We start from the raw sequence: 19,793 nt of genomic DNA, 5'->3' as shown, positions 1-19,793 counted from the left end.
GCTATTACTTCTGAGGTCAAATAAACGTTCATAAACACAATGGTTAGATACCATCTTTATCACCTCATTACAAGGTGGAGACGTGGAGGATTTCCAAGCTTTGGCAATCAAAAGTTTAGTAGTGAGAAATACATGGCATACCAAACGTCTAACGTTAGTGGGAAGATCCTCTACTCCCAAAGAGAACAGGGCCAAAGCTGGATCTTTAGTGACGTTAATACACAAGAGCGATGAGAGAAGTTGAAACACATCATCCCACAATGTCAATATAAGGGGGCAGCTCCAATAAAAAATAAAAATATGGTAAAGGGAACCCAACTGACCACATCCTCGCCAGCATAGATCTGACGAATGGGGGTAAATTCTAGCTGACTTGGAAGGCGTATAGTACCATCTCATCAGCAATTTATGGTATACTTCCAATACATTCATGCAAAGGGAGTCCACTTAATTGCCACAGTCCATTGCCCAATGGTAAAAATCCTGCCGATATCCTTCTCCCAATTTAGAAAATGGGCCCGCTTAGTAATCTCCACGTCTCGGTTGAAGCATTTGTATATACGCTTAGTAAAGTTTAATTCCCCTTTGCTAGGATTAGAGAGATGAGTACATATAAATTGTGGCAAAGAAACCGTAGTAATAGGAGAATTAACTAAGTAAGATGTTATCTGCACGTACCGAAACATTTCACTTTGTGGGATATGACGTGTAGACACTAAATCTGAGAACGATCTTATACTATCTCCATTGAATAACTCTGAGACATAATTAATACCATAACCCAACCAGGTCTGAACTTTCAAGTTGGGGATTAGCAATTCAAGAACAAGGTATGGGAATAGGATCTCCCCTGGTATTAGTAGAGGTAGTCGAAAGAAGGGAAAGCCAAGCTTGTACAGAAACCCTTACCGTTGGCACTAGGGATGGTTTTACAGCATAAGTCAAAAGGACTCTAATATAGTATTTTAAAGTGACTATAAAATAGGCACAAGAATGTTTTTTAACATCACTTAAACTGGCACATTCACATTGCATCGGATGCACAAGCTCATCCGACTGTATCTTCAGCCCATAGCATTACAAACATTTATAACCATGCACATACAGAGAACCCAAGATGCACAAAGGAAAAAAAATCGACACTAGTAATCAAATACAAAAAAACAACCGGAAAAGTCCACTTTGTTGTTATCGTGGCACCCACTGGACATATAATCCATAAGGTCTAATAGGTTATCAATAGGTTGTGAATGAACTAATAAGAAATAGACGCCAGTGGCAAGTGATTGGTTCAAGTCGGTTCCAAACGGGGTTACTTTCTAAATTTTTGTGTCAGAGCCTGGGCCTAAGTAGGATCCTCCGGTACTCTCATCGGCCAGTCTAAAGGCCCTTTTACATAGGCCAATGATTGAGTAAATGAGCGTTCATATAAACTCTCGTTCCTGATCATTTCCCTGCGTAAACAGGGCAACGAGCAGCCGATGAACAAACAAACTCGTTTGTTGGCTGATCAAATCTTTTGTGTGGCCAATAAAATAATCACTGGTCGTCAGCCCATCTCCCTGTGTTAACAGGAAGATTTGCGGCCAACTTGATGGAAATGTATGGAGACGAGCGATTGCAGTAACGGTCGATTTTCCCCATATATTACCGGTCATAGCTTCTTGTGGAAAGATCAAATGAGCGCCAATCAAAGAGCTGTCTCATCGATCGGCGCTCGTTTTCACAGCCCATATCAAGCCGAGTAAAAGGATACTTTGCTTTTGTTTGGCGCATTTTAAGCCCTTACCCTTCCCCGTTAAGCCAGGCCACTTTTTTAAAATTTGGGGAAGTTGGCAGCACATCTTCCTGTTCAAATGCATGGGGAGACGAATGATCGTAGTAGCGATCGTTCGATCCCATAAATTACTGATCTTTGCTCCTTGTGACTGGAGGAAATGAGCGCCGATCGGCGATACAGCATCTCAATCTGCCCTTGTTTTTATGGCCAATATCGGGCCGTGTAAAAGAACCTTTACCCACCTGGCAGATTCTCTGCAGTAATCATGCCAAATTTGCAATCGATGTTGTTCAATAGACGTGAGGCTGTGCAGTTCCACAGCCTGTTGTATTGCAAATGTCATTGTGTATCCCCAACCTGACTCTAGAAGTATTAATTGAATTATGTCATTTTATTTTATTTCTCTCCTTTCTTATGTTATACTGTCTTTGTCCCGTAGGACCCTCACTTTTTGTTGTCCCCCCTAAGTCAATAGCAAAAGGCTTTTATCAAAACGAGTCAGCAAAATCTGACCTTTCATTGCACAAATTTAAAGGGTGCCTGGTGACTTCCTATGGCTTGGCAATGGTCCGGTTTGTGTCTAGCTTTAAAATAAAAATAGATAAAGAAAGCAGCTTCACAAAATGTCACCGATTAATATTTCACAAGGCAAAAAACTGAGATTTACATTGCACTGACATTTCAACTCTGTAGACAGAATATAATAGTGAGTTGCTATAGAGAGCTTTTATATTATGGAGGTTTGCTAAATAGCATTGCAAGTCCTGAACAATCTTGTTTTCTGTTCACCTATGGCCATTGTCAGAGGCAACTTTGTATTCCAACCCCTAAAATGAGTTATACGACGAGCCTGTATATGTCAGGCAGTATTCACACGTGGCAGCTACGTTGCAGAAATAGCATTTACTGTCCCGTTCGTCTGTATGGCACTTGCAGAAATCCATGCGCTTGCTGCCAAATCAACCCCATTAAGATGAATGGAACCGATATTTGGTCGCAAAAAAATTTTGTAACAAATCTGCCGCGTGTATGAACACACCCAAATTCTACTTGTGCTTTCTTCATTATACATATTTTATGGCATGTTTTATGAATTTCCATCTTCTTGTATATCATTACATGATACTTAATAAATTATTACTGGAAATCCTAGTCTTACACAGATTTACATTGGCTTTAGTATGTTGTCATTCATATAATTTTCTTTTTTTTTAACTTCTAGTTAGATGAGCAAATGGACACTGCTGAAATCTTACATGAGTCTCTGACGGAGAGGCACAAAGATTTAAAGAAAAAATACCAGATGGCCTCCGAGGAAGAAGACATGCAGCATGCCATAAAGCGAGACATGTCGAAACAGTAGGATTGTACTTGTTTCATATAACGTCTGTCTATCCATCCATTGATCAGCCATAATATTAAAAGCACTGCCAGGGGACTCACAGTCAGTTCTTTAAGTTGATAGTTGTTAGAAGCAGGAAAAAGAAGCCAGTGTACGAATCTGTGACTTTGACAAGGGCCAAATTGAGATCGCTAGATGACTGGTTAAGAGCATCTTTAAAGCTGCAGGTCTTGTGAAATGTTCCCAGTATACAGTGGTTAGAACCTACCAAAAGTGGTCCAAGGAAGGACAACCGGTGAACCGGTAACCGGATCATAGGGAGCGCAGGCTAGCCCTTCTGATCAGATCCAATAGCACAAATTGCAGAAAAACGGAATGCTGGTTATGATGGAAAGGTATGGAATAATCCACAAATATAACTATGCAATTAATAACCCTAAAAATATTCCACCGTGCCATCTTAGATTATGAATAATATGAAAAACTCAGAGAACAATAAATGTATATTCCAGGATATAATCAACACATGTTAGCGTAGAAAAAAAATGTATTCGTCTATATAAATACCATTTGCCCTCATTATATTTTACAAGGTAGTGCATCAATATAACATTTTAAAACCACCCATTCTTTTTTTTTAATCACTATATAAACTCCAAAAGCAGTTATAATGTGGGCTGAGCACTGTTTGCAACAAAAACATCCCCCCATCATTTACCACAAAGGCAGCTCCATATCATGAACCATACACAAGAGAACAAGCAGAGCTTATAGCCAAATTACTAAAAATGTAAATTCTTAGTCCATAATCCCCATAAACATCTGAATTCTATGGTACAAAGAGGGGGGGAGTTAGGATAAAGTGTCAGTGCATCAATCTATGATAGGTAACCCTAGCCTTACCCATAGCAACAGCAAAAAAGTAACTCAGTACTTGCTCCTCCACATGGACCCCAACGCGCGTTTCGCTTCCGGTGCTTCCACACAGCCCCTGAGGAAGCTCTGGAAGCGAAACGCGCGTTTGGGTCCATGTGGAGGAGCAAGTACTGAGTTACTTTTTTGCTGTTGCTATGGGTAAGGCTAGGGTTACCTATCATAGATTGATGCACTGACACTTTATCCTAACTTCAACTTTATAAACTGTCAAGACGGTTTATGTAAATTATGGGACTGTCTGTGCTGGTCAAGGGTTCCCTAATAAATAATTCCTCTATATGAATTTTTTTCTCTCCACCGATAGGGAACTCCAGACGAGAAAATCCATTCATATAGAGTTTGAGAATGACATTGCAAGGTGCAAGTTAAAAACACAATATTAATCCGTATGTTTTCATTTTTAAAGACTTGAAAAATCAGGATCAGTCCTCGATGAAAAACAGGATCTTTTAGGAAAGTTAAAAATGGAGTTGACCGAAATGGAACAAGACACTGAAAAGCTGTTCGAAAGTATGAGGTACGTCACTGTAAAATAACAATACATTTGCATGATTGTGACATACGTACAACGTATAACACTTATTACTATGTCATTCTGTATCGATAGAATTTCCACCCAGCAGCTCGCCACACACGTGGAGGATTTCAAGGAGAATCTGGCGAGCGAACGTCAAAAGAGGTTTGGTGTGAAGATTCTCTTTAGATTCCTTGGCAATACTGCGTTATTTTAGGGATGTTTTCAGTATCTTAATAATTTGCCTTATTCTGTATTTTTATTCAGAATGAGTATCCAGATTAAAAAAGATGAAGTGACAAAGGAGACGGAGCTTTGGAAACTGTCTGAAGAAGCGTTTATGACTGAAATGAAGAAAAGAATTCAAAATGGACATAGTAAGAAAGCATTTTTAACAAATGAGGTAAATCAAAAGTCCAATGACCCTATAGAAGTCCAGTTTGGTTAATGCATCTGCCCGTTTGTCATTGCGTCTATGTTCAGAATACTTCATATATGGCCAAATTAGGGATTCTAGGAGTCATATTCCATTCTTCTCATTATACGGTAATGGACCGCTTGATCATGGGGGTTACATCTATTACATGGGGGTTACATCTATTACATGGGGGTTACATCTATTACATGGGGGTTACATCTATTACATGGGGTTACATCTATTACATGGGGGTTACATCTATTACATGGGGTTACATCTATTACATGGGGGTTACATCTATTACATGGGGGTTACATCTATTACATGGGGGTTACATTTATTACATGGGGGTTACATCTATTACATGGGGGTTACATCTATTACATGGGGTTACATCTATTACATGGGGGTTACATCTATTACATGGGGGTTACATCTATTACATGGGGGTTACATCTATTACATGGGGGTTACATCTATTAGATGGGGGTTACAGCTATTACATGGGGGTTACATCTATTACATGGGGGTTACATCTATTACATGGGGGTTACATCTATTACATGGGGGTTACATCTATTACATGGGGTTACATCTATTACATGGGGGTTACATTTATTACATGGGGGTTACATCTATTACATGGGGGTTACATCTATTACATGGGGTTACATCTATTAGATGGGGGTTACATCTATTACATGGGGGTTACATCTATTACATGGGGTTACATCTATTATATGGGGGTTACATCTATTACATGGGGGTTACATCTATTAGATGGGGGTTACATCTATTAGATGGGGGTTACATCTATTAGATGGGGGTTACATCTATTAGATGGGGGTTACATCTATTAGATGGGGGTTACATCTATTACATGGGGGTTACATCTATTACATGGGGGTTACATCTATTACATGGGGGTTACATCTATTACATGGGGGTTACATCTATTAGATGGGGGTTACAGCTATTACATGGGGGTTACATCTATTAGATGGGGGTTACATCTATTACATGGGGGTTACATCTATTACATGGGGGTTACATCTATTACATGGGTGTTGCATCTATTACATGGGGGTTACATCTATTACATGGGGGTTACATCTATTACATGGGGGTTACATTTATTACATGGGGGTTACATCTATTACATGGGGGTTACATCTATTACATGGGGGTTACATCTATTACATGGGGGTTACAGCTATTACATGGGGGTTACATCTATTACATGGTGGTTACATCTATTACATGGGGGTTACATCTATTACATGGGGGTTACATCTATTAGATGGGGGTTACAGCTATTACATGGGGGTTACATCTATTAGATGGGGGTTACATCTATTAGATGGGGTTACAGCTATTACATGGGGGTTACATCTATTAAATGGGGGTTACATCTATTAGATGGGGGTTATATCTATTACATGGGGGTTACATCTATTACATGGGGGTTACAGCTATTACATGGGGGTTACATCTATTACATTAGGGTTACATCTATTACATGGGGTTACATCTATTACATGGGGGTTACATCTATTACATGGGGTTACATCTATTAGATGGGGGTTACAGCTATTACATGGGGGTTACATCTATTACATGGGGGTTACATCTATTAAATGGGGGTTACATCTATTAGATGGGGGTTACATCTATTAGATGGGGGTTACATCTATTACATGGGGGTTACATCTATTACATGGGGGTTACAGCTATTACATGGGGGTTACATCTATTACATTAGGGTTACATCTATTACATGGGGTTACATCTATTAGATGGGGGTTACAGCTATTACATGGGGGTTACATCTATTAGATGGGGGTTACATCTATTACATGGGGGTTACATCTATTAGATGGGGGTTACATCTATTACATGGGGGTTACATCTATTACATGGGGGTTACATCTATTACATGGGGTTTACAGCTATTACATGGGGGTTACATCTATTACATGGGGGTTACATCTATTACATTAGGGTTACATCTATTACATGGGGGTTACATCTATTACATGGGGGTTACATCTATTACATTAGGGTTACATCTATTACATGGGGTTACATCTATTACATGGGGGTTAAATCTATTACATGGGGTTACATCTATTAGATGGGGGTTACAGCTATTACATGGGGGTTACATCTATTAGATGGGGGTTACATCTATTACATGGGGGTTACATCTATTAGATGGGGGTTACATCTATTACATTAGGGTTACATCTATTACATGGGGGTTACATCTATTACATGGGGGTTACATCTATTACATTAGGGTTACATCTATTACATGGGGTTACATCTATTACATGGGGGTTACATCTATTACATGGGGTTACATCTATTACATGGGGGTTACATCTATTAGATGGGGGTTACATCTATTACATGGGGGTTACATCTATTACATGGGGGTTACATCTATTAGATGGGGGTTACATCTATTACATGGGGGTTACATCTATTAGATGGGGGCTACATCTATTAGATGGGGTTACATCTATTACATTAGGGTTACATCTATTACATGGGGGTTACATCTATTACATGGGGGTTACATCTATTACATTAGGGTTACATCTATTACATGGGGTTACATCTATTACATGGGGGTTACATCTATTACATGGGGTTACATCTATTAGATGGGGGTTACATCTATTACATGGGGGTTACATCTATTAGATGGGGGTTACATCTATTACATGGGGGTTACATCTATTAGATGGGGGTTACATCTATTACATGGGGGTTACATCTATTACATGGGGGTTACATCTATTACATGGGGGTTACATTTATTACATGGGGGTTACATCTATTACATGGGGGTTACATCTATTACATGGGGTTACATCTATTACATGGGGGTTACATCTATTACATGGGGGTTACATCTATTACATGGGGGTTACATCTATTACATGGGGGTTACAGCTATTACATGGGGGTTACATCTATTAGATGGGGGTTACAGCTATTACATGGGGGTTACATCTATTACATGGGGGTTACATCTATTACATGGGGGTTACATCTATTACATGGGGTTACATCTATTACATGGGGGTTACATTTATTACATGGGGGTTACATCTATTACATGGGGGTTACATCTATTACATGGGGTTACATCTATTAGATGGGGGTTACAGCTATTACATGGGGGTTACATCTATTACATGGGGTTACATCTATTACATGGGGGTTACATCTATTACATGGGGGTTACATCTATTACATGGGGGTTACATCTATTAGATGGGGGTTACAGCTATTACATGGGGGTTACATCTATTAGATGGGGGTTACATCTATTAGATGGGGGTTACATCTATTACATGGGGGTTACATCTATTAGATGGGGGTTACATCTATTAGATGGGGGTTACATCTATTACATGGGGGTTACATCTATTACATGGGGGTTACATCTATTACATGGGGGTTACATCTATTACATGGGGGTTACATCTATTAGATGGGGGTTACATCTATTACATGGGGGTTACAGCTATTACATGGGGGTTACATCTATTAGATGGGGGTTACATCTATTACATGGGGGTTACATCTATTACATGGGGGTTACATCTATTACATGGGTGTTACATCTATTACATGGGGGTTACATCTATTACATGGGGGTTACATTTATTACATGGGGGTTACATCTATTACATGGGGGTTACATCTATTACATGGGGGTTACATCTATTACATGGGGGTTACAGCTATTACATGGGGGTTACATCTATTACATGGTGGTTACATCTATTACATGGGGGTTACATCTATTACATGGGGGTTACATCTATTAGATGGGGGTTACAGCTATTACATGGGGGTTACATCTATTAGATGGGGGTTACATCTATTAGATGGGGTTACAGCTATTACATGGGGGTTACATCTATTAAATGGGGGTTACATCTATTAGATGGGGGTTACATCTATTACATGGGGGTTACATCTATTACATGGGGGTTACAGCTATTACATGGGGGTTACATCTATTACATTAGGGTTACATCTATTACATGGGGTTACATCTATTACATGGGGGTTACATCTATTACATGGGGTTACATCTATTAGATGGGGGTTACAGCTATTACATGGGGGTTACATCTATTACATGGGGGTTACATCTATTAAATGGGGGTTACATCTATTAGATGGGGGTTACATCTATTAGATGGGGGTTACAGCTATTACATGGGGGTTACATCTATTAGATGGGGGTTACATCTATTAGATGGGGTTACAGCTATTACATGGGGGTTACATCTATTAAATGGGGGTTACATCTATTAGATGGGGGTTACATCTATTACATGGGGGTTACATCTATTACATGGGGGTTACAGCTATTACATGGGGGTTACATCTATTACATTAGGGTTACATCTATTACATGGGGTTACATCTATTACATGGGGGTTACATCTATTACATGGGGTTACATCTATTAGATGGGGGTTACAGCTATTACATGGGGGTTACATCTATTACATGGGGGTTACATCTATTAAATGGGGGTTACATCTATTAGATGGGGGTTACATCTATTAGATGGGGGTTACATCTATTACATGGGGGTTACATCTATTACATGGGGGTTACAGCTATTACATGGGGGTTACATCTATTACATTAGGGTTACATCTATTACATGGGGTTACATCTATTACATGGGGGTTACATCTATTACATGGGGTTACATCTATTAGATGGGGGTTACAGCTATTACATGGGGGTTACATCTATTAGATGGGGGTTACAGCTATTACATGGGGGTTACATCTATTAGATGGGGGTTACATCTATTACATGGGGGTTACATCTATTAGATGGGGGTTACATCTATTACATGGGGGTTACATCTATTACATGGGGGTTACATCTATTACATGGGGTTTACAGCTATTACATGGGGGTTACATCTATTACATGGGGGTTACATCTATTACATTAGGGTTACATCTATTACATGGGGTTACATCTATTACATGGGGGTTAAATCTATTACATGGGGTTACATCTATTAGATGGGGGTTACAGCTATTACATGGGGGTTACATCTATTACATGGGGGTTACATCTATTACATGGGGGTTACATCTATTACATTAGGGTTACATCTATTACATGGGGGTTACATCTATTACATGGGGGTTACATCTATTACATGGGGGTTACATCTATTAGATGGGGGTTACATCTATTAGATGGGGGTTACATCTATTAGATGGGGGTTACATCTATTACATGGGGGTTACATCTATTAGATGGGGGTTACATCTATTACATGGGGGTTACATCTATTAGATGGGGGTTACATCTATTAGATGGGGGTTACATCTATTAGATGGGGGTTACATCTATTACATTAGGGTTACATCTATTACATGGGGGTTACATCTATTACATGGGGGTTACATCTATTACATTAGGGTTACATCTATTACATTAGGGTTACATCTATTACATGGGGTTACATCTATTACATGGGGTTACATCTATTAGATGGGGGTTACATCTATTACATGGGGGTTACATCTATTACATGGGGGTTACATCTATTACATGGGGGTTACATCTATTACATGGGGTTACATCTATTACATGGGGGTTACATCTATTACATGGGGGTTACATCTATTAGATGGGGGTTACATCTATTAGATGGGGGTTACATCTATTACATGGGGGTTACATCTATTACATGGGGGTTACATCTATTACATGGGGGTTACATCTATTACATGGCTGTACATTGACTGTGATTACACATCATATAATGTTATTATCAGAATCACTACAGTTAACCGTAGGAGCATTATAATAAAATAAAGAACTCCAAGGAAATTCCAATACCATTCTGCTTTATTTCTAAAACGGCAATATGGCAGCCTATGATCTGTGAATGGAAGGCAGGCTTCAGGCTGCTATAAAACATCTTTTAGGTCAAGATCACACACGCAGTTTTGATGCAGTTTATGCTTCTGTTTTTAACCAAATAGGAATTGATACAAAAGTGATGCATCAGTCTTTTCTTTATATCTTTCCTTCCTTTCAGATCCACTTCTGGCTTTGGCTACAGAAAAAACTGCATGAAAACTGAGTTTGTGATCCTGGCCTTAGGCTGGAATCACGCAGTCAGTTTTCCTGGCAGTTTTTGATGCAATTTTTTGTGCCAAAGACAGAACTGCATCCAAAAAGACAAAAAAAAAAACTGCATCAAAAATTGCCATGAAAGCTGCATGTGTGATTCCAGCCATAATCTGCTGAGAGATCTGTAGGAAAAATGTATGATAATAACATTATATTAGGGAATTGCTACTTAAACTGGGCAACCCCTATCCATGTGAAAGGTAATCTAATGGGATTTTGCCTGTCAGAAGTGGAAGGATAGGAGTCTATTGTTCCTAATGCAGCCGGGTGACGGCCGATTTATGAATGGCCGTCATGCGGCCGGGAAACCCTGTCATGTGAATAAGGGCTTAAGCCGGCCATACACATTAGATTTATGTTGACCAAACACGCCGATTTCGGTGGGACCGGCTGACCATCTAATGTGTATGGTGGGGTCCCGACTCTCCCCTAACAGCAAATGTCAGGGGAGAGAAGGGTCGGGCATGTTGATTTTCAACGTGCTCGATCCATTTGTTCGTTTGTAAATAAGTCGCTGTTGGAGGAGTCTGGAAGTGGCTTTCTCCCTATTGAATAGCTGTCGGACGAATGATCGTTTGGCCAACAGCTATCTAAAGTGTATGGCGAGCTTTAGCTTCACCTGTAGCTCCGCTGTAAGACAAACAAAGCATTGAACACTTCAAAGTGAATGTTAAATATGTTGTCAACACCACCTTCCTTGATGCTTTGAGGAACTAAAATGAAGACCGTACTGGTAAAATGAGACTCTGTGCCAGTCTTCTAGATAACCGGAGAAGACAAACCAACAATATGTGACATCACTGAGACACAAATAACAACAACAACTATGTATACAGTCCCAGAGCATTAATATTACATATCCAAGACCTCAGCTTCAACTCTAAAATTCTTCTCTGATTTTCCATAATCCGCAATTAACGCCCTAGGCAGATATTAATAATAGAGTTAAAGTCGCCATTTTGTTTTGTGTTTTAGCCATGCTGGATCTACATGTCAGAAATTCAATATATGTATATGGAAAACACAAAGTGTCACCTATATATAGAAGATGGAGATGCTGAGATGTAAATCTTTCCCTATTTTTGTGTTTCTAGGGCAGCCGTCTCCAGAGAGAAATTGAGAAATGGAACAGGGAGATCTGCAGCATAAATGAAGAACAGGCAAGAGCAAGCAAGGAATATTCTAGTCAAGTACAAAGTCTTAAGGATCAGATAGAAGACCTGGAGGTAAGGTGAAATGGATAGAACTGATGCAGACCAAAAAAAAAGCAACAAATCAACAAAAAAGCAACAAATCAACAAAAAAGCAACAAATCAACAAAAAAGCAACAAATCAACAAAAAAGCAACAAATTCCAGCTGTCAATTTTCCAGCGCAGATTAAAAAATGAAAAGAGGGATCTGACTGGTTTTCAATAGGGCAGTAGTCTCCAACCTGTGGTCTCCAGCTGTTGAAAGACGACATCTTACAGCATACCCTGACAGCTGCGGGCATGCTGCCAGTTGTACCTGGGAGTTGTAGTCTTGCAACAGGTCCCAGGTCGGTGACCACTGCTATAGGAGCTCAGAATATTCAGCAATACACATGATGCTCGGAGTATTCAGTTCAGAAGCAAATTTATTTGTAGTCTTCCAAAATTTAGCGTCATTTTATTCCTTTATATTGTTGTAGGAGAAAATCAAGAATTCTATATCTAATCTGGAAAATGAGCAAGAGAAACTGGCCAAGAACATTCCCTTCATGAATGCGGCAGGGGACACTTACAACAAGGAGCACCGCAACTATGAAGACCTTAAAAAGAGAGCCAGCGGTAAGGATCTAACCAGGATATATGTGCGCGAATCATAGGGAACTCTTCTGCCACCTGCTGTTATTATTCAGTAAATAACAGACAACATCTTCTTTTATTATACAGCCTTGAAAGGCAAACAGAAATCCATGGAGGGATCTATTAGCAGAATTACCAAGGATATTGAAACCAACTGTAAGGCAAAGGTAAAGTAATTGAACATTACCATTTTTTCATTCTATACATAGCCTGTACGGCATTATTCACATGATTTTACCTGTAGTGTGAACCAAACCTTAAAAGAACAGTCCTGGCAAACTGATAGACTGTGTTATACATAGTGCAGGGCCTGAAGGGGCGATGCATGACTACTCTTTTTGCTGTTATTTCAATCCCTTTGTCATGAACCGGCCCCTCAAACCCTGCGCTAGGCAAAACACAATGGTAAAGATTTATCCAAACTGGTGAAAAGGAAAAATGGAGTAGTTGTCCTTAGCAACCAATCAGGTTCAAGCTTTGGTTTTTCAGAGCCCCGTTTTAAAATGAAAGCTGCAAACGATTGGTTGCTATGGGCAACTATTCCAGTTTTGCTTTGCATCCGTTTGATACATTTTCCCTAATGGGTCTCATTTATTAAAACTATCTTACGGAAAAACTGGCCCTGTTGTCCATAGCAAACAATCACAGTGCAGCTTTCATTTTTCCAGAGCAGTTTAAGAAATGAAAACTGAGCTCTGATTGGTTGCTAAGGGCAATAAGGACAGTTTTGATAAATTAGGCCTATTGTATGTTCTGCCAGGAGTGTTGTTTTAGGGTACCGTATGTGCACAAGGGGCGCTGTGGAAAAAATATGCAGAAAAGAAGTGCGGTGCGGATTCTCAATCTCCAGCATCTCAATTTCTCTTGCGAAAACGCTGCGTAATCTCCACACAGAAATTCTGCAGTATTGACGCTGTGTGTGGACGTATCCTAAAGGTTTGGTTTGCACTACACTTAAAGGGTAACTAAACTTTTAAAAAACGTTTGAAATGTCAGAAGTTTTGATCGGTGGCGGTCCAAGCACTGAGACCCCCACCGATCGCTAAAACAAAGTGCCAGAAGCACTCGGGTAAGTGCTGTGCTGGCTCGTTTTTGATGGGCTTTTTTTTATAGAAAGCCGAGCGAACGGTGTATGTGCTCATATACTTTCTATTGAGCCCGTACACTGCTCCAAGGAAACAAAGCGACACTATGCTCACCAGAGTGCTTCTGCTGTTTCGTTTTAGCGATCGGTGGAAGTCTCAGTGCTCGGACCCCCACTGATCAAAACTTCTGATATATCACTATGCTGGGCCCACTCCAGGTTTATGTGGGCCCTTGAGCGACACAGACTTAGTAGGCCCCTTTGCGGGGGAACTCACGGCGGCAGTAAAATGGCAGAAAACATCACTTTGTGCCCCCATATAGACGTTAGGCCCTGTTTAAGCCCCCATATAGAAGAATGAATTTAGTGCCCTCTGTAGATAGTGCTACACAGCCCCCCCTCCCAGGTAGTGCCACACAGCCCCCACCTCCCAGGTAGTGCCACACAGCCCCCACCACCCGGGTGGTGCCACACAGCCTCCCTCCCGGGTAGTGCCACACAGCACCCTCCTCCCAGGTAGTGCCACACATCCCCCCTCCCTGGTAGTGCCACACAGCCTCCCTTCCTGTAGGTAGCACCTTTGGGGTTCCCTCTATGAGTGGAATCCCCAGACAGAGCATTGCCAATGCTCTGGCTGGGGATTCCGCTTCAGGAGAAACACCTGACGTCACTGTCCATGTATGGACAGTGTTGTCAGGGGCAACCCCAAAGCCATAGTCCCGGGCAGAGCAGTACTAGCACTCTGCCTGGGACTCCTGCTCTGCTCCTGACATCACTGTCCATATAGGCTAGTGACGTCAGGGGCAAACCGAGAGCCAAAGTCCCGGGCAGAGCGCTACTAGCACTCTGCCTGGGACACTGCTCTGCTCCTGACAACACTGTCCATATATGGACTGTGATGTCAGGGGCTTCCCCAGAGACGGACTCCTTCTCTCCTCCTGACATCACTGTCTATATATGGACAGTGATGACGGGAGCGACAGCACCCGGCGGCCAAGTGGGCTCCCCCAAGGGTAGTGGGCCCTCGGCACTTGCCCGGATTTGCCGGGTGCTGACGCCAGCCCTGTCACTATGACATGCCAAAAGTTTTTTAAAAGTTTAGTTACACTTCAAAATTCTTTGAATAATTCTGTAATAATTTTTGCCAAAATGCTCAAGCCTCGCAGATGGCAGACAGTCCCATAAATTCTGCATTGTCCTCTATGAAGAACTGAAGGTTTAACACATGCACTTATGTTTGACAGTATTATGAACGTTATTGGGTAATGTGGCAGTTGTACATGATTCCCGAGACCAGCGGAGTCCATCTTTCGGACATGTGAACTGTTTTAGTACCTCTGCTTTTAATATTTTGCCAAAGCACTTACAGCATTTTCACTGCAGTCTCCATTAACTTCAATGTCGTGTTTTTGCCCAGTTCTCCCTCTATGTATTGTAATGTATAATAGTAATTATATTCAAATTACTTCATCAGGACATGACAAAGGCTTCTCTAAAAGCTCTCAGAAACTCGGCTTTCAAAAAACTTCAGGGTGATCTTGAAACATTAAAGCAGACTGACAAAGAAATGTATGAAACAAACAGAAGGCTTGAGCTTGTCATAATGGAGAACTGCAGGCTGAAATTGGTGAGTTCCACGATCTCCCCTCATCAAGGGTTAATTCTTCATAATACGTGTGGCAATTACCTGATAGACCTCGTTCTCTCACTGGAGTTTTAGCTTCTTGTAGAATATAATTATTCTATTCTTCCTCTTATATGAAAATTAGCCCTCCATGCACTGACTTGTGGTGGGCTTGTGCTTATACACAGCAGCCAACCAGAAAAAGCTGCAGTGTAAAGTATGATGGAGGGTCTCTGACGAGACATGAAGTGGATTTTATATCTCTCTATTATATATGTATAATTGTTCTGAATTATTATCCCTTAACAGCAAAATGCACAATATAAAGAAGATATCAGTGCCATGATAAGCGAATCGCAAAAACACATATCCGTTACGAAACACCTAGAGAACGATGAGGCATCTCTTATTGGTAAGTCGTGGAGAACGTGGCAGTTACGTAATCCTTTATATAAGTATATAGTCATATATAAATAAATTCATTATGTTTATCAATTTCTAGTTCGGATAAACATGAAGGGAATGTTCAAACGCAGTAAAAAACGTCTCAAAATACGGAGCTGTTTTCAAGAGAAAACATCTCCTGACTTTCAGACGTTTTTTTGTGACACTAGCGATTTTGAATGGTCGTCTCAAAGTTTAGGCTTCGTTCACATCTACGTCAGGATCCCGTTCTGACATCCCGTCGAAAATACCCGTCAGAACGGGACCCTGACAGGAACCATAGGTTTCCGTTTGCATCACCACTAATTTCAATGGTGACAGATTCGGTGCCAATAGTTTCCATTTGTCACAGTTGTGCAAGGGTTCCGTCGTTTTGACGGAACGAATAGCGTAGTAGACTACCGTATTAATTCCATCAAAACGACGGAACCCTTGCACAACTGTGACAAATGGAAACTATTGGCACCGAATCTGTCACCATTGAAATTAGTGGTGATGCAAATGGAAACCTACGTTTCCATTTGTTTCAGTCAGGGTCCCGTTCTGACGGGAAGCTCCGACGAATTGTCAGAACGGGACCCTGACGCAGATGTGAACGAAGCCTTACTATTACTACTACGTTTAAAATGTTCATTTATACAAAGAAAATGTGTGAGAAAAGGATGGACACTACGGAAATAGAAAACTTTCTGCAGAAATATTTTCCATAGTGTTACATTTTGTTTAAAGAGCAGAAACCATTTGCAGAAAAAGGGACCATTAGGGGGCACAATTTTATTTTACAGGAGTGTTACCAATGCACCTACTAAGAACACAGTAAGGCCTCATGCACACGACCGTATCCATGTGCACGGCCGTGATTTTCGGGCCGGCCATGGAGTATCAGCCGCGAGCCACCCACATATCGCGGAATGTGCACATGACCACGGTCATTATTTTCAATGAGCCCGGACCGCAGAACACGGCCGTAATCAGGCTTGCCCATTCTTTCTGCGGTCCGGGCTCTGGGGCCATGCACGGACTGTGGAAACCACGGTCGTGTGCATGGCCCCATAGGAATGAATGGGGCCACAATTCTCCCGTGGATTTTCGGGGGAATTGTGGCCGCAAAAGCACGTTCGTGTGCATGGGGCCTAAATCTGACAATGTATGTATCGTTTCAGATCACCTGCATGAAGGTTGGGACCAAGACAACTTTGTCTGTATTGTAAGTATTTCTTGCAGTATTTTTTATTAAACTAAACATTTAAATGGAACCGATAACGCATTATTAAATGTCAATGTTAGACATATTTGAAGGCAGTAGGTTAGTAAGAAACTGGAATTTGTTTGTCCTCAATTATTTTCGTAAAGTGGATCTGTCAGGTCTTATCTATCTGAGGATAATATAGGATAGAGGGAAGACGCTGATCATGGGGATATATCGTTTTCTATTATTTGATTCAGTATTTCACGTAAACTGTTTAATTGCTTCTAGGACTTCTAGTAAAAGGTCTTAGAGCCCTTCTCACCGAGTATTTGGCAGATCTTTCTATTTACAAACTCATGCAAGAAAAGCTGTCAATCACTCTGTGTGGGGGAGGGGACAGTGTTCTGCTGACAGTCCAAAACAGCCCCAGTCATGAAATGGTTATAGAGTTATCCCACTCGATATTCACGGAGATGAGCATAAACCTTTCGGGTATGTTCACACGCGGAGTCAAAAACATCAGAAAATATGGAGCCGTTTTCAAGGGAAAACAGCTCCTGACTTTCGCTGCGTCCCAAGAAGTGACCTGCACTTCTTTTTCGCAGCGGTTTTTCAAAACGGTCGTGTAAAAAAACGGCCCATCGGAACAGAATGCAGTTTTTCCCATTGCAATCAATGGGCAGATGTTTGGAGGCGTTCTGCTTCCGATTTTTCAGCCATTTACGGCCCGAAAATAGGCCGTGTGAACATACCCTTTCACCCGTTTGCAATTTTGCAATTACAACAATTACTGATAAAGATTTAATAATAAAACTTTGGTTACAGGATTTTTCGGAGAGAGACCAAGAGATTCTGGATTCCATTGTTGAGCTTTTAAGAAAAATTCGCAACAGAGAGGAGAAGGTTGGATTGCTAAATAATATTCTAAATGAGAAATATATTGGACTCTCGTCTCTTTTAGAAAGCAAAGCAGGTACATAATTCTATAGGATTCTGATTTGGGAATGGTTTATTGCCTATACTCTGCAGAAATAGTTTGAAAAAACCAGTGAGTATTTTATTAAAGGGGTTGTCCCCCCTAGGACAATCTGATGGTGAGCTCTTTGTAGAGAACTGGCTAGTGGAGCCCCCATCAATGAGTTGTAATTGCTGGAGGAAGCTGCTGCCATGTCCATAAGGGAACTCGTTTTTAAGGACATTTGAAGCAAGTGTAAGTAAGGCTCCATTCACATCTGCGTCAAAGTCTCGTTCTGACGTTCCGTCGGAGCTTCCCACCAGAACGGGACCCTGACGCAGATGTGAACGAAGCCCAACCAATGCATTGTTGTATCTACCGACTTGCTCTTAAGTGTTGGTAGTAAATGAACTTAAAGGCTACGACTGAAAAATATTGATTTATTGGAAAAAATATTTTTTCGGGTTCAAAAGTGTACATTGCTTTTAGGAAAGCGCTGCATTATTGAATCCACTCGTATTGCACTACTTGCGATCTGTCACTTATGTGTAAATATGCAGTAGTTTTGTAGAACTTACAGTTTATACCGTGCAGAATGGCGCTAACGATGTGAGGCAGGAGTCTGATGTATTCATGACAGGTGACAGGTCCCCTTTAATACATCTTTATCGTGATTGGAGTTCAGTTTTTCTCATACAGAGTACCAAATTCTCTGCATAGATATACACAGTTAAAAGATAACATTTTGCCGTCACCACACCTAAAGGGAGATTCAGTCGCAGATCTGGTAAAAAAAAAAAATATAGCGTACAAAATAGCTCAGCATGCTGCGCTAATTTGGCTGGTGAAACGACGAACACCATAATGAAAACCATTAAAGTCAATGGGTTGCATCGGGTGCGGTTGGTGTCCGTCATGCAATGGATCTGACGCTTCTGGTATTTTAGTTGTTCGACTCCTATAACGAAGCAGAGCAATGGAAACACCGAATGCAGATGTGAGCAAAGCATTATTGAGATCAATGTGCAAACCGTATACAGCAAGTTCCCTCTAGTGTCTTTATGTCTATGCAGGGAGTATGGAGCACTGTATTTAAAAAAACAACAACAACTAAAGCACTATAAAGATATATTAAATAGGAACGGTTAGCTCTCCTGACAGGTTTCAGTAAATGCTTAAAATAAAATACCCCAAAACAACAATTCTGGATCATCTTTTCTTAAAATTTGTAGGAGGAATAACAGAGGAAATACAGAGTTCTGTCAACTGCAGTTGGGTGTGTGTTCATCATACACAGACTGACAGTGTCCAATCAGTGCTCACCTTCTCAGACTATTTAGGGACATGCCCCTTTGACAAGGGGAATTTATGCTACATTTGTAGGGGAAAACAAAGGAACAGAACAATGCAGACTTCTAAGAAAATATGTTCAAGAACTGAGATTTTAAGGGGAATACAGGTATGCACTAAAACAAACAT

The 19,793-nt window shown here is 40.8% G+C and overlaps 1 protein-coding gene across 2 annotated transcripts in view; it reads left to right on the top strand.

Moving 5' to 3' along the window:
- The window catches only part of CCDC175 (coiled-coil domain containing 175), a 52,719-nt gene that overhangs the window by 32,325 nt on the left and 601 nt on the right, over nt 1-19,793 (top strand). For both annotated transcript variants that reach the window (XM_075843575.1, XM_075843576.1), the window contains exons 9-19: nt 3,003-3,139; nt 4,465-4,575; nt 4,666-4,737; nt 4,840-4,975; nt 12,286-12,417; nt 12,862-13,000; nt 13,106-13,185; nt 15,577-15,729; nt 16,036-16,138; nt 17,334-17,377; nt 18,185-18,332. In XM_075843575.1, the coding sequence (XP_075699690.1) occupies nt 3,003-3,139; nt 4,465-4,575; nt 4,666-4,737; nt 4,840-4,975; nt 12,286-12,417; nt 12,862-13,000; nt 13,106-13,185; nt 15,577-15,729; nt 16,036-16,138; nt 17,334-17,377; nt 18,185-18,332 (1,255 nt within the window). The remainder of the gene's footprint in view (nt 1-3,002; nt 3,140-4,464; nt 4,576-4,665; nt 4,738-4,839; nt 4,976-12,285; nt 12,418-12,861; nt 13,001-13,105; nt 13,186-15,576; nt 15,730-16,035; nt 16,139-17,333; nt 17,378-18,184; nt 18,333-19,793) is intronic.

Source organism: Rhinoderma darwinii, chromosome 12, assembly GCF_050947455.1.
Source record: "Rhinoderma darwinii isolate aRhiDar2 chromosome 12, aRhiDar2.hap1, whole genome shotgun sequence".
Lineage (NCBI taxonomy): Eukaryota > Metazoa > Chordata > Amphibia > Anura > Rhinodermatidae > Rhinoderma > Rhinoderma darwinii.
This window is presented reverse-complemented; position numbering and strand designations above follow the sequence as displayed.